Raw genomic sequence first — 14,505 nt, forward strand, 5'->3', positions numbered from 1 at the left:
GTGAAGACACTCAAGAATCTCCATGGGGAAAGGTCCTCATGGGGAGGAACCTCCTTGTGCCAACAGCCAGCGGCATCGACGTGGGCAACGAGGGCGCCATCTTGGAAGTGGACCCTCCAGCCGCAGTCAGGCCTTCGGATGGTACAGGCCTAGCGGATGCCCTGATGGCCACCTCATGAAAGTCCCCAAATCAGAACCACTGAGCTGAGCTACACTGGAATTCCTGACACAGAACCCGTGTGACCTAAATGTGGGCCCAAGTCCCCCCCCCCGCCCAAGTCAGTGCTTTTCCCCAAAAAAGAATGAGCTAGAAAGAAGACACACGGCGTTATGCCGTGCAAAGTCAGCAGCATTCCAGCTCAGGGAGGCAGGGAAGGCTGAGAGCTGATACATGGGGCAGAAGCTGACATTCCAGGAGCCCCACTGAAGAGCGCGGGAACCCAGCGGCGGGAGCTCGCAGTCAGGCGGAGGGACTGGCCGAAAAAACTTTTTTTTCAGCGGGCGAGCAGCCAAGCCTTACTCTAAGGGCAATAGGGAGCCATGGAAGGTTTTCAAGAACTTAAATGCCTTGATCGGAACCCCCGTAGCCGGCACTCTCCTCCCAAGTAATCTTGGGGCTTAGAGACTGGCCCTCAGCCCGAGCCACCACGTGCTGCCCATCAGCAGGGGCGTGGCTAATGACGGCACCTCCGGCGCGTGGTGACAGCCCCCGGTGTACATTTCAGTCATTTTTTTCTTCTTTTTTTAAATAATTTACTTGACAGAAAGAGACACAGCGAGAGAGGGAACACAGTGTCCGGCAGAGAGAGAGGGACAAGCAGGCTTCCCGCTCAGCAGGGAGGCCGATGTGGGGCTCGATCCCAGGACCCTGGGACCGTGACCTGAGCCGAAGGCAGAAACTTAACGACGGAGCCACCCAAGCAGCCCTTCAGTCATTTTTCTTGACCTGGAAAAGCTTCACAATATCATGGTAAGGGGCGGTTTTATTTTTCTTCTCTGTGTGTGTGTGCATGCATGTGTACATACAACGCACAAATTTTTTTTAATAGGGAAAAAGAAACCCTAAAAAGACAATTTTCCAGTATGTTTAACAAGGACTAGGTAGTTGGGGTTTTTAAAATAAGTTTTATTTGATAGAGCATTTTAGGTTCACATAAAGAGGAGAGGAAGGTACAGAGTTTTGTCTGAAGATCCTTCTCCCCCCACACCAGCCTCCCCACCGCCTCCCGCCCTCTCCGGAGGGCACATCTGCTGCGGGCCCTGCGTCCATGGTTTGCATAAGGGTTCACTCACCTGCATTCCAAGGGTCTGGAGATCGTGTGATGACACCCGTGGGCCATTCCAGTGTCACACAGGATGGTTCCACCGCCCTAGAAACCCTCTGTGCCCAACTAGTCCAGGGAGTAAATGCAAGTTTATTACAGATATATGTTTTTAAAAAATTTTTTTTCTATTTCTTGTACAATGAGTGTGAATTATTTTTATAATAAAATTAACTTTTTAAAAAAGATTGTATTTATTTGACACACAGAGAGAGAGCACAAGCTGGCAGAGTGGCAGGCAGAGGGAAAGAGAGAGCAGGCTCCTGGGCGAACAAGGAGACGGATGCGGGACTCGATCCCAGGATCCTGGGATCATGACCTGAGCCAAAGGCAGCTGCTTAACCGACTGAGCCACCCAGAGCTTTCGAGAAAGGCTGTGTTAGCAGTATTTTCCTCACTCCTTGTGAGCCACTTCCCCGCGATGGGCTCCGGGTCCTTGGCTGCCCTGCACAGGTGCTCACCGCCCCCAGGGCTCTTGGGGTCCCCTCAGGCCACAGCCACCAGGTCTCGGAGCCTTCCCACCCAGGACCCCCAGAGTGGGGGCACTGCCGGGGCTGGCGCATGGATGGCCAGAGGGGCAGCTGCGCTACGGGGGACACGCGCAGCCCTCCCCAGCCAGGATTGCGCCATGTGGGCTGCACTCCAGGAACAGCAGGGACCCGCGCCGTGCCAGGTGCACGTGCCAGGTGCGCCCCAGCTGCCCTAATGCGAAGGAACTTGCCACCGGCAGGGCGGCGCTGTTGGCCCGCTCCACGCTCCCTGGGGCCCGCGGAGGGGACCCGCCTGGGGATCTGACCCCCAGCTCGGCTCCAGCTCCGGGTGGGCGGTGGGGACAGTGACCCGCGCTGCCGCCCTGCGGCCTCGGCGCACGCAGAGCAAGAGGCAACCAGCCGGGCAGAGCCGGGAGGAGCTCGCAGGTGGGGGAGCAGGTTTTCCCTCAGAGACGCCCCCGCGCCGTGGTGCGCAGCGATAAATGTTATTTGCACGAGGGACTCCGGGAAAGGGGCGGAAACCGCCCATCTGTAGGGGTCGTTCTCAAAGCCGGTTTGACCTGGGGCCCTTTATGGACCAGGGCCCCTGCCCGTGTCCGCAGAGGTAGAGAGGCATCGAGCAGCGCGGCGCTGACCGTGGATGCATTGCGTCATCGGGGAAGACGGCCAGGGGCACGGGGAAAACCCCGCATACAAACCTAGGTAGGGGCTGACTTACCCGAGTGGCACACGCGCGTTGCCACGGGGCTTGCGGCCCCACTCTGGCTCTAGCGGGGGACTTCGGGCCACGTGCCCCCCACCCGAGCCTCATCTGGGGAACGGAGATGCGTTTGTTTGGGATGTTTCAGCGTTTTTATGAAGGATATGGTGCCGCCTCTCTCCTGTGATGTGTCTTTTAGGGTCTCTCCGTGGGGACGCACGCAGCTCCGGTTGAGGGGTTCTCGGTGGGGGGGGGGGGTGCAATTTGGGGATGGGTGGGCGCCACTTGCGTCTGTCGCGAGCCAAGCGTGCAGCCTGACGCCGCCTGGTGTGCAAAGACACCACCGCGGCAGAACGATCCGGTGCGAAGGGTCAGTCGTGTCGCGGCCGAGGGGCCCCTCCCGGTCACCCAGGGCCACCTCGAGCTGCTCTCCCAGGGCGGGGCTGCCCTGCAAGCCGCTAGCTGGGCTCCTGTGGCGCGCAGCCGGGTTCTCCCGCTACTCGCTCACTGTCCGGTACTGCCGCGGTCACCCCGCACGCACGCTCCGGTCCCCGGGGCTGGATTTTCTCCGGGCGGCGCGGAGCCGAGGGACTGCCGGGCGAAGGCACAGGAGACTAAACGGTCCGCTGACGGACACTCCCGCCAACAGTGCATGGGACAGCTCGATGCCCCACGTCCTCACAAACACTCGGTGCTACCAGAATTTTTTAAAAGCTTCTTTGCTAATCCGATGGGGGTAAACTTTGTATTTCCTGCATTGCCGTGGGGTGGGTCTCAGGTTTGCTGACCATTTTCTTTCCCTCCTCCGGGGTTTGCTCTGGGCCTCCTCTCCTCGGTTTCTTGGGCTGTTCGTTTTCTCCCTTGATTTGTTGTTGTTGTTGTTAGAAATTCTTGTATTTTCCATGTTAATCCATTATCTCTGTATGCGTTTCCAGTATCTTGTCTCGGTCACGGCTTGTGCTTTTTTCCTCTTGTCTTTCACGGTACAGAAGATTTTTATTGTAATGTGGTTGAATTTATCAGTCTCCTAAAGCTTTCAAAACGTTACTTCGCCTTTAACCTCTTGAGTTTATTTTAATGTATGGCATGAGGAAGGAATACAGTTGTATTTCCCGCTTCTCACAATGCACCTTTATTAACAAGTTTATTTTAAAAATTTTATCGTTTTTCAGGGCGCCTGGGTGGCTCATTTGTTAAGCGTCTGCCTTCGGCTCTGGTCATGGTCCCAGGATCCTGAGATCAAGCCCCGCATCAGGCTCCCTGCTTGGGGGGGGTGGAAAGCCTGCTTCTCTCTCTCCCTCTTCCCCTGCTTGTGTTCCCTCTCCGGCTGTCTCTCTCTCTCTCTGTCAAATAAATAAATAAGATCTTTAAAAAAATTTTTTTATCGTTTTCATTCAACTTCTTGTCCTGAAATTTTTAAATGTAAAAGAAAGTTAAAATAGTGCAACGAAGATCTAAATTCAACAAAGACGGAAAGCACGCAGGTTCCGCAGGTTCCGACACTTATCACGTGACGCTTCCTTGTTCGTTCATTTGTCTCTGCGTTTGGTTTTCTCAAATCAGTGTCAAAATGTGTTGTGATAATCATGATATCTCACTTCTAAATACTGGAGAACGTATTTCCAAGGAATAAGGACCTTTAAAAACACAGTAACAGCAGTTACCGAAATCGGATGTAATCATCTGATTTGTGTTCACATTTCTGCCGTTATCCTAAAGCGTCCTTTATTGCTGAGTTTTTAAAAAAGACTTTAATTCCGAATCCAATCAAGGATCACACACTGCATTTAGTTGCCCAGTCTCTTCAGCCTCCTGTGTGTAAAACGTTCCACTCCTTTGTAAATTTTATTTTGTGTCAGTCTGTCATGGTACAGACATTTTTGACAATTAAACGCTAGGTAGCTTTTAGAATACCCCAGAATCTAGATTTGTCCGATCGTTTCCTTGTGATTAGAGTCGGGTTAAATATTTATTTTTATTTTTTAAAAAATTCATTATCGGGGCGCCTGGGTGGCTCAGTGGGTTAAGCCGCTGCCTTCGGCTCAGGTCATGATCTCAGGGTCCTGGGATCGAGTCCCGCATCGGGCTCTCTGCTCGGCAGGGAGCCTGCTTCCTTCTCTCTCTCTCTCTGCCTGCCTCTCAGTGTACTTGTAATTTCTCTCTGTCAAATAAATAAATAAAATCTTTAAAAAAAAAATTCATTATCGGAGAGAGAGAGTGAGAGAGAGAGCATGAACAGGGCAGAGACAGGAGAAGCAGACTTCCCACTGAGCAGGGAGCCCGATGTAGGACTCGATCCCAGGACCCCAGGATCATGACCTGAGCCAAAGGCAGACACTCAACCGACTGAGCTACCCAGGCACCCAATTGGTTAAATATTATTTGACAGAGAGAGATCACAAGTAGGCAGAGAAGCAGGCAGAGAGAGAGGGAAGCAGGCTCCCTGCTGAGCAGAGAGCCGGATGCCGATGCCGGGCTCCATCCCAGGACCCTGAGATCATGACCTGAGCCGAAGGCAGAGGCTTTAACCCACTGAGCCACCCAGGCGGCCCCACCTCCCCTTTTTGAATGTGGATGGGGACGGAGGGTTTCCTTAAAACAAAAACCACAGAGTGTAAACATCCGCTGCTGTCACTTTTCTCACTCCACTCCAGTGATCTCCACGTCCTTTTCCTCTTCCGAGCCCCTCCGTACCTCGTGATACAAAAGGTTTCAAGCTCATCTCAGACTTTCTTTGTCCCCGGGGGAATCAGGATGGGAGACCTTCCCCATCGCTATCTCCAGGGTCCCTCCCTGCCCTTTCCCTGCGCCGTCAGCCCTCACAGTCTGCTGGTTCAGACCCTGGGCCCCTGAGCGGGACCCTCCCCTGCATACTCAGTGCCTTGGTTCTGGACATGACCGTGAGGATGGGGGGGCTGTCGCTGGGCCCCGGCCAGAGCTGGGACCGGGGCCAGGGTGTCGGCCTGATTCCACAGGCCCCGGCGCCTGGCACTGAAGGCACTCGGATATAAAGAGATCGGGAGAAGGGCAGAGTGACGCGCCCCTCGCAGGTCTGTTGGGGTCGGGGGGAAAGAGGGGACCTGGGCAGGGACAGCGGTGCCATGCGCTGTTCTAAGCACGGTCTCAACTTGCTGAATTCCCCCCAATGGCCTGAGATGCTGGTACTAGTTTTACTAGTGTAACACCCCCATTGCACAGCCGAGAGAGTGAGTAACCTGCCCGAGATCACCCAGTTCTGGGTGGGGAAGACAGCAGCAGGTGGAAGCAGAGAATGAAAGGATGTGCTTTTGCATTGCCTGCTTGCTTTTTTTTTTAGACTTTATTTATTTATTTGACAGACAGAGAGGCAGAGAAGCAGGCAGAGAGAGGGGGGGAAGGAGGCTCCTCGATGACCAGAGAGACTGATGCGGGGCTCGATCCCAGGACCCTGAGATCATGACCTGAGCCGAAGGCAGAGGCTTAACCCACTGAGCCACCCAGGCGCCCCTGCATTTCTTTTTCACTGTCAAACACCCCCTTTGATATTCAGGGCCAGGCCATTATTGTTTTAAAAGGTCAAATAAAATAGAGGGAAAAGGTGGCCGTGTGCAGGTCAGGGTGAAAATCTTGGCTCTGCACCAGAGAGTCTGGATTTGCACCCCAGGCGCTGTTTCTTCCTGGCTGCGTGGCTCTGGGCCGCGTGCCTTACCCTCTCTGTGCCCGATGGTCTTTGTTTCTTTGCACCTTTCCGCCGGCTGCGGAGGAGAGACCATCTCCGTGGGTGGAATGGGAAATGCGGGGCACAAGGCTGGGCGTACCTGGCAGACCTGGGGCTCGGGCAGGGTCCCCGGAAGCCTCTGGGCCCACAGGACACGTGCCTTCAAGTAATCTTTTCTGCCTAAACTCCCCGGAGCCGGCTTTTGTGCTGTGCCTGAGCTCTCTGAGCAGGACACTTCTGGATGCTCGCGCTGTCCTCAGTCACCTGGTCATGCTGACAAAGCCCACTTCCCAGCTTCCTGGCCGGGATTTGGGAAATAAGGAATGTGAGGCCCAACCGCGATGCTTGCTACTTGGCTTTACAGTCCCCCACCCCCCCCCCGCCCCAAACTGTCCATGTACGTTTGCTTTAAGGAAAAGTACTAGAAATGGGTATCAGAAGATATTAACTGTTATTAGCTCCGAACAGAGGATTGTGGGTGATTTTAATTCCAAAATTATTATTATTTCGCTTCTTTGTATTTGCTAACTTCCCTACGGTCTGATTTGTGTTTTGAAAAGGAAAAATAAACAAGTAAAGCTTTTCTTCCCTGGGCCTTTGCCCTGAACTCTTACGGCCTGAGATGTGCTGAGATGTGCTGGGGTCCCTTTGGGGCTGCTGAGGGGGGCCGGCCTAGCCAGAACTGTGGGGCCCAGGGCAGGGGTGCAGGCGTGGGGTGACCCCCTTTGAGCCCTGCCTACCCAGGCCTGCCTGGAGATGCCGAGGGCTGTTCCCCAGGCGCCCATAAATGTCTCATAAGTGTGATGCATGGCAGGGAGGCCAGAAATGCTAACACAGCAGTCCTGCTTATTTAGAGGGGGCGAGCGGGGGGCAGGGGGCGAGCCAAGCTGCCGCAGAGGGGCGGCTGGGGTGCAGGGAGACATTTCCTGTGACAGCAGAGCTATTTGGATGAAGCCCAGCTCCCCAGGGCTCCTTGCTCTGCCTGCCGTGGCGCTCGCTATAGAGACTATGTGGGGGCACAGGGTTGAAGGGCAAAGCAGGCAGAAGCAGAAGCAGAAGCCGCTGCGGGGCCCTCCCCAACCCTCACCCCAACCCTGGGCAGCTGCCCCCCTGCCTGGGCTGCTGCCCCCCGCTGACGACTCAGCTCCTGCCCCCTGACTCAGCGAGTGTGGTTTCAGGCCAGTTGCTTCTCTCCTAGCCTCCCTTGGTGGACCTCCTCTTCCCTGTCTATAAAATGGGTATGACAATCCCTTCTGCCTGGGGCCGTGGCTCTCCACCTGGGCCTGTTTGGCTCCCGATCTGCAATGCCTAGAAGCACTTTTGGTTTTCACCCCAGAGAAGGAGATGCTCCTGGAATCTTGGGACCCGAGGCCGGGGATGCAGCCGCCTTCCCGGAAGTTTCTGGTCCTCATGTCAAAGGCACCGAGGATGGGAAACCCGTGCTAGGGTGAGGAGGGGCATTCGCTTGTGCGCGGGAGAGGGCGATGACGGATGATGGACGGCTGTTATCCAAGCTGCGGAATGGGGACCTTGGCCTCTTGACCTCTAGAGGCAGGGCTCCGAACCTGAGCTCAGAAACAGGATGCGCTATTTAGGAGAGGCTGGGCTATGACTTTGGGTCCAGCTAACCTTGTTCCTCCTTCTCCCCGCTGCCTGGAAAATGTCAGAGTTTTCCAAATGGCCACAGGGCGCATCTCGCGCTCCACCCTCCAGCCAAAGTCAGGGTCTGAGTGGCTCAGGGACTGGGGCTTCTGCTCTGATGTACCTGCCGTCCACCTCCCCGGCCTCACTCAGACCAGCCTCAGGGGGGTGAACACAACACTGGTCTGGCCAAGAGAGGTCAGGGAGGACAGAGCGTTGCCCGCAGACGTCCCTTTCCTCCTGGACCCCTCAGGACCCTTCCAGGGACACGCCCAGGACCACAGAAAGGGGAAAGCGTGTGTGTGCACGGGCAGAGTTGTTGGTACTCAGCCCAGAGACGCTTCATGGGAGCACCCCCCACCCCGCACTGCTGTGTTGGCCTATTCACAGCTCACGGCCACCTACCTTCTGTACTGCAGGACTGACGGTAGCCCCCCAGGGCAGGATGGGGCCAATGGCAGCGGGCCCTGAAGACGCCCCTTGCTTCACAATGTGATTTTTGTTCCAAAGTCCCCGCAGCGGACCAGGCTGATGGGGGACATCGGTGCTGGGCCTTCCCCACGCCCCACACCCTAATTCCCTCACTACCTCAGCAAAGGCATATCCGAACCCCTGTCTCAGGCTCTGCTTCTCACGTGGGGACCGGACCTAAGGGGCGTTTTTGTGTGTGTGTTTGGGCTTGTATTACTGTTGTGCTTTTGTATTTAACATCCTGAGGAGGTGGAGGAAGGCGACACTTGTTTCCAAATTGTATCCACCCGGTACTGTGCCTAGTGGTGGGTTTGCTCTGCCGGCCCACACCAGGCCGAAGGTGGCTTGAGACGGCAAGGCCTGGAGACTGCAGGCGAATGCGGTAATCCCTTGTCCTCCTCATGGGCTGTGTTGTGGGGTGGGGGTGGTGGCAGGCGGCAGCTGAGAGAGGAAGGGCATCAGTCTCTCTGTCCTTAGTGGACTCGGGCGCCGGGGGGTGGGGGCCCAGATGCCGGTGAGGAGAGCCAGCAGGTTAAGAACTGGAAACTCTGAACCAGACAGAATATCTTAATTCCAGTGTTTTAATCACATCAAGATTTATGTTTTTCTCATACATGAACAAGTGCAGAGGTTGACAAGTAGGCCTGGTGTGCTTGTCTCTGCTGGTTCCTCAGCTCCATCATCCTGGGAAGGATGCCCTCACAGCTGGGGTTGCCAGACCCAGGCAGCGGCGGTGGGGGGGGGGGGGGTTTCGGGAGTTGGGGAGGCCTCTCACTTCCACTGCCTCAGCACTGGGGGAGGGGCAAAAGAGCAGGGCCAGGGCCCCAAACCCACCAACTAAAGCTTGGTGGGGAGTAGGGAGGGGAAGGGTTTTTAAGGAACTTTCTAGAAGCCCCATCCATCCCTCCTGCTTACATTTCAGTGGCCAGAACTGTGTCAGCAGCCCACTCCCGTACACAGGGAGCCCTGGGAGGCCTTATTTTCCCTGGGGTTCTGACGGTAAGGAAGGAGGTAAAGAAGCCACGGGGGCCTGACAGAGGCACTTCTTTTAACGGTTGGGAGTTGACCCCTGGTGTTGGGGTTGGGAGCTGAGAGAGGCCAGCTGCACTGGCCTTGGGCCTTAACAAGCCTTGAATCCTGTTTCATACCCAGTTGTAGCGCCTCCTCCGGCGCTGCATTGTAATCTCTTCGTCCTCAAGGCCAAGTTCTGTGGAACTGGGTCTTAGCCTTGTTTGGGGGAATTGAGGGTGGGTGGGGGAGGCAGGTCTAAACTTCCCAGCCTGGAAACAGTGGCTGCAGATTCCAGAAGGCAATTGTGGGTGGCGGCCGGTTGAGGGGGTTGCTGCAGCAGCAGCTGGGAGCCAGAACTGACCCATGGCGCTGGGAATCTTTGGGAGAAATGTGGACCTTCTGGAGAGTCAGCAGGGCGAAGTACGAGCATCCAAGGGCAGGAGAGATGCAGGGGACGCTCCCTCGGCACAGGGCCTCGGCGGATGGACCCCCTTCTTCAGGGTCTCACAACTCCCAGGCTGCCCCTGGGTCCTCTTGGCCACCCCCTGTGCAATCTTTGGGAGGGAAAGGGGAAGGAGAGGGGGGTGGGCTCTGGACCCCAACTACGGATTCCAGCCCCAAGTGCTGGAAGGAGGCTACAGCAGCAGACACAGGGTCCGGGCTGGGGGTCCCACAGGTCTGAGAGACCCCTCCATCCCGCATTATAAACCACCAGTCCCCTCCCTTGGACCTCCTAGCAATGACACCAATGTCCCCCATGTGTCTTTAAATTCAAAGACAGCTGAGGAAAAGTGCCAATAAACTTTGCATTTTTTTTTTCCCAAGGGAAAAGAGGGAGGCACCCGTCTGTGGAAGCTGCTAACGTGTGGGTCCCCCCTAAGAAGGGCTTAGCCACACCGCTGGGAGGAGGGCTGCCTGATCTCGGTCACAGAAAGGCCGGGGGAAGTGGTGGCCTTCACGGTGAAAACCTTTCTCCAAGGTGCTCTGTGAGCTCGGGTGCAGACGAACACCAAGAAAACAGGCCCAGGAGGCAGCAGTGAGCAGACTCTTTACTCGTCGGATCACGCACCATCAACCACCAGCAGCGGCCCGAGTCCTCCCTCCAGGGGACGGTTAATACGAACAAAAATAGTTTCTCTGCGAGACACAGTCTCCAGCGCTCCCAACCCTCCTTCCCAACTCCCTCCCCAGACGGTGAGTCCCTTGGTCACCAGGCCTCACGGAGTCTGGTAGGTTGCGAAGGAAATCAAAGAAGAGTTGTAGGCGACGGGACCTCCGGTCCGCTGGCCGGTGGCAAGCGGGGACAGGCGCAGGGGGTGTCCGCAACAGTCGCGCGCGCGAGTGTGTGTGAGTGTGTGTGTGTGTGTGTGTGTGTGTGTTGGGAGGCGGGACCTGGAGGTGTCGAGGTGAGCAGCGTTTCTCCCCACCCCCATCTCACCGCCAGCAAAAAAAAAAAAAAAAAAAAAAAAGGGTGGGGGGCGGCGGGTAGTAGAAAAGAAAAAACTAAGACCCAAATCACAGGCTGCAGGGCCGGCGCCCCACCGCGCCCCCTGCGGCGGGCACTGGCGGGGCGGGGCGGGGGCCGCGGGGCGCGCGCGGGCGGGCGGGAGGACTCTGCTGAGTAGCACCTGGGAGCAGCTCGGGCCGCACCCTTCTCGCCGCCCGGCCCCGGACGCCGGGGCTCCCCCCACGCGAAGCCCCGAGCCCCCCCCCGCCCCCCGTCCCGTCCTCGGCTCCCCGGGCGCGGGGTCGTCCGGGCCGGGCTCAGCAGCCCAGGCGGGCGGCCAGCCCCAGCAGCAGCAGGCAGCCGAGCAGGGTGGCGGGGCGCGGGGCGGCCCCGGGCGCGCGGTCGCAGTCCAGGCCGCCGTCGTCCGCCGCGGGGTCGCAGCGAGGCTGCTCGCAGCGCAGGCCGGTGTAGCCGCTCGGGCAGGCGCAGCGCTGGTTCTGCACGCACGTGCCGCCGTTCTGGCAGAGCAGCTGGTCGTCGTCGCACACGTTGGCTGCGGGGCAGAGGGGCGGTTAACGCGGGCGGGGCCCGTCCCCCCCCCCCTCGCTGGAGCTTCCGCGACTGAAGCGCGGCGGGGCGGCGGGGGGTGCTGGAGGCTCCGGGCCACTCGGTGCGAAACGCCCCTGCGAGCACGGCGACAGCGGCCGGGCGAGACCTGGCCTCTTTCCTCCCGCCACCGCCCGTGTCTCCCTGCTCCCGGGCCCACGGGCCTTGGGACGCCCCTGCTCTCTCCCCTCCGGAGCTTTGCACCTGCTGTTCCCTGCGCTCTTCCACCCTCCCCCGGGGCTAGCGCCCCCTCGGCCTTTCGGTCCCGCCAGGTCCTCATTTCCTCGGGCAGCCGCCCTCCCCCCGCCCCGTCACAACCCCCAACCCGCCCGCTCCACCCCTGCCTCCATCTCCCTTCTCAACCAACCCCCAGTTCCGCCACCCCGTGGTTCCCACCTGGCACCCGCCCCAGATTCCCGTCGCAGCAGACCCCGCCCACAGCGGACCCCGTCCCTCGCTCCACCCACAACCGAAGCCCCGCCCCCGCAGGCACTAGCCCCGCCCCCGCAGCAGCAGGCTCCGCCCACCGGGCGCGCACTCACGGTAGCAGCCCTGGCGCCAATAGTGCGTGGGGAGGCAGTCGTCGCACTTGGGGCCCGCTGCGCCCTCGCGGCACTCGCAGAAGCCGGTCTCGTTGCACCGGTCGTGCACGGAGCCGATCTGGTTGCAGTTACACTCTGGAAGGACACGTGCCCGGCGCGCGGTCAGGACGACCTGTGGGCGTCCTCCGCACCGACCCCCACCCGGTGCGGCCCCCATCCTCGGGCCGGCTCTCGGTAATCCCCGGGCGGTGCACCCCACACCATCGCCACGGGAGCTCACGGCTGCCCGAGGGTGCACATCTCTAGGGAAGACTGTTCTGTCTTGGTTCTTTAGCATCCATTACCCACTCTGCTCCCCTGGCCCTGTTGCTGTGTTGGCCTGGAGCAGCCCCCAGCCCTCTCTGGGCCGCGGTTTCCGTCTGTGAAACTGGAGGGAATGCTGATTCTTCCACGCTCCAAAGGGCTCCAAGATTCTTGTCAGGTGGGAAGAGCCTCATCGGAGGCAAGGCTTGCGGGGGGCAGCAGTCCGCCTCCGCATCTCCTCCCCAGGGCGGCGTGGGTGTGGGGGGGGCAGCCCCAGAGGCCCCCAGCCTCTCCCTAGTCCCTTCCCAGTTAGTTTCCTGGGGCCTCCGCACTGGATGGGGGGCAAGTGTCCCCACCCTGGGGCCTCTGCACTGGATGGGGGGCAAGTGTCCCCACCCTGGGGCCTCCGCACTGGATGGGGGGCAAGTGTCCCCACTCTGGGGCCTCCGCACTGGATGGGGGGCAAGTGTCCCCACTCTGGGGCCTCCGCACTGGATGGGGGGCAAGTGTCCCCACTCTGGGAGGCCTTGAAGCCCAAAGCTGGCCCAGAGGAGGCAGAGAGAGGCAAGGAAAGAAGGAGGGTATGGGGAGGGGGGTGCCTTGCCCCCCACCCAGACGCCCCGCCCTGTCCCTGCAGCGGGCTCCTGTGACACCGGCAGCACAATCCTGTTAGGTTCACTTTAGAGTTGATGGAATTATCTGAAAGCCAATGCCATAATTCAGACTGACAGCTCCCGCCTTGAAGGCAGCCCCTCCTCTGTGAAGTTGGCGCTGACCGGTGGGTGGACGAGGGGCTTACGGGGCTTAGGGGGCTGGGGGGGCTGGGGGCCCTAGGACTGAGCATTGGCCTCCATTGGAGACAGAGGCAGAGGTGGTGTGCAGCCCTTCCAGGCGGGCGGGTGTTGGCCGAGGCCATGTGTTTGGCCTTTCGGGATGGGCAGCCCCACCCCTGGTCCAGGGCCCCCCGCGGCTTTCTTCTCTACCCCAAAGCCAGTCCTGCAGCACACTCTGAAGAAAGCGGTCCGAGTGCCCACTGGGTCCTACAAGCTGGGCCTCTGATTATAAAGCATCAGAAGAACTGCACTGGGAGAAAAGCTTCAGCCACAAAAGGGAGTTGAAAACTTTTGATCTAATCCACTTCCCCACTTTACAAGTGGGGAAACTGAGGCAGACAGCAAACTCTAGAATCAGTCTTTGACTCTAATGAGTGGTTCTCAATTTCCAGTGTCTGTGGGGATGGCCGAAGGGGGAAGTTATTAATAGAGCAGATTCCAGAAACTTCTGTCCTTCCAGACGCCCAGAGGAAATGGGTCCCAGAAATCCGCCCCATGCCCCCAGGGTTCCCCAGCACCTGTTGACGCCAGGGTCTCCGGAGCCCGTCCCGCCCCTCCCCTGCGCCCCGCCCCAGTGGCTCACCGATGCACACGTTCTCGTCGTCCAGCTCGGCAGAGCCATTGCGGTAGTAGCCCAGACGGCAGTGCTGGCAGTGCTGGCCTCGCGTGTTGTGTTTGCAGCTGACACAGGTCACCACGTTTAGGAAGTCGATGTAGCTGCAGCGGTTGGAGTGGCCATAACACTCACAGTCTGGGCCAGCCGAGCGTGAGAAACACCACGGGTCAGTGAGCCAAGGCAGACTGTGCCTTCCTGCCACCCCCTGCACCATGTATTGGGGGAAACTGAGGCACGGGGCTAGGACAGACCAGCCCGAGGACATGCAGGGAGGCCTGACTGGCACGGGAAGGTACCACGGGCCTCCAACACTTCTGTACCATCTGGGAGGAGGCAGGCGCGCCACCTTTGAGCCAGAGGAAGGACCCGTGTGGGCCCAGCCTACAAGTTCCCACCTGGCCCTGGGGACAGGAACCCAGGGAGGGCCTGTGGACAGCACCTGCCGGGCGGGGTGCCAGAATTACGTGCTCTTGGAAGGATGCCTGCGAGATGCCGGGTGATTGGAAGTGATTCATGCGGGGAGGATGGGTCATGCGGCCGGCGTGAGCTTAGGAAGGGCAGTTGCTGGGTCTGTGGCGCTCAGCACTGCACCCCCAGGGACTCGGTGAAGGACGGACGCATGCACGGACGCTGGGTGAGATGCAACGGGCCAGGGGCTTCCTCCACGTGCTGCTTTGGAAGGTGGTTGGAAGGGAAACGCCCACCTGCTGGACCGTTTACCATCAGCCTGAGCTGTTCTGCAAGTGTGATTGGCACCAGAGGGCCTCTTCTTGCACACCCCCGAGAATGAATGTCATCTTGGGGTTTGTGCCCGGGCCATCTTGT

At 58.7% G+C, this 14,505-nt stretch overlaps 1 protein-coding gene across 5 annotated transcripts in view; it reads right to left on the minus strand.

Moving 5' to 3' along the window:
• Nucleotides 1-10,352: 10,352 nt before the first annotated feature.
• NTNG2 (netrin G2) overlaps nt 10,353-14,505 on the minus strand; it is a 65,561-nt gene continuing 61,408 nt past the window's right edge. For 4 of the 5 annotated variants that reach the window (XM_059142210.1, XM_059142209.1, XM_059142212.1 and 1 more), the window contains 3 exons: nt 13,648-13,815; nt 11,929-12,063; nt 10,353-11,333 (listed from right to left, as the gene is read on the minus strand). In XM_059142210.1, the coding sequence (XP_058998193.1) occupies nt 11,098-11,333; nt 11,929-12,063; nt 13,648-13,815 (539 nt within the window). In that variant the 3' untranslated portion in view covers nt 10,353-11,097. The remainder of the gene's footprint in view (nt 11,334-11,928; nt 12,064-13,647; nt 13,816-14,505) is intronic. The other variant, XM_059142213.1, reaches the window with a different exon arrangement.

Source organism: Mustela lutreola, chromosome 12, assembly GCF_030435805.1.
Source record: "Mustela lutreola isolate mMusLut2 chromosome 12, mMusLut2.pri, whole genome shotgun sequence".
NCBI classification, from domain to species: Eukaryota; Metazoa; Chordata; class Mammalia; order Carnivora; family Mustelidae; genus Mustela; species Mustela lutreola.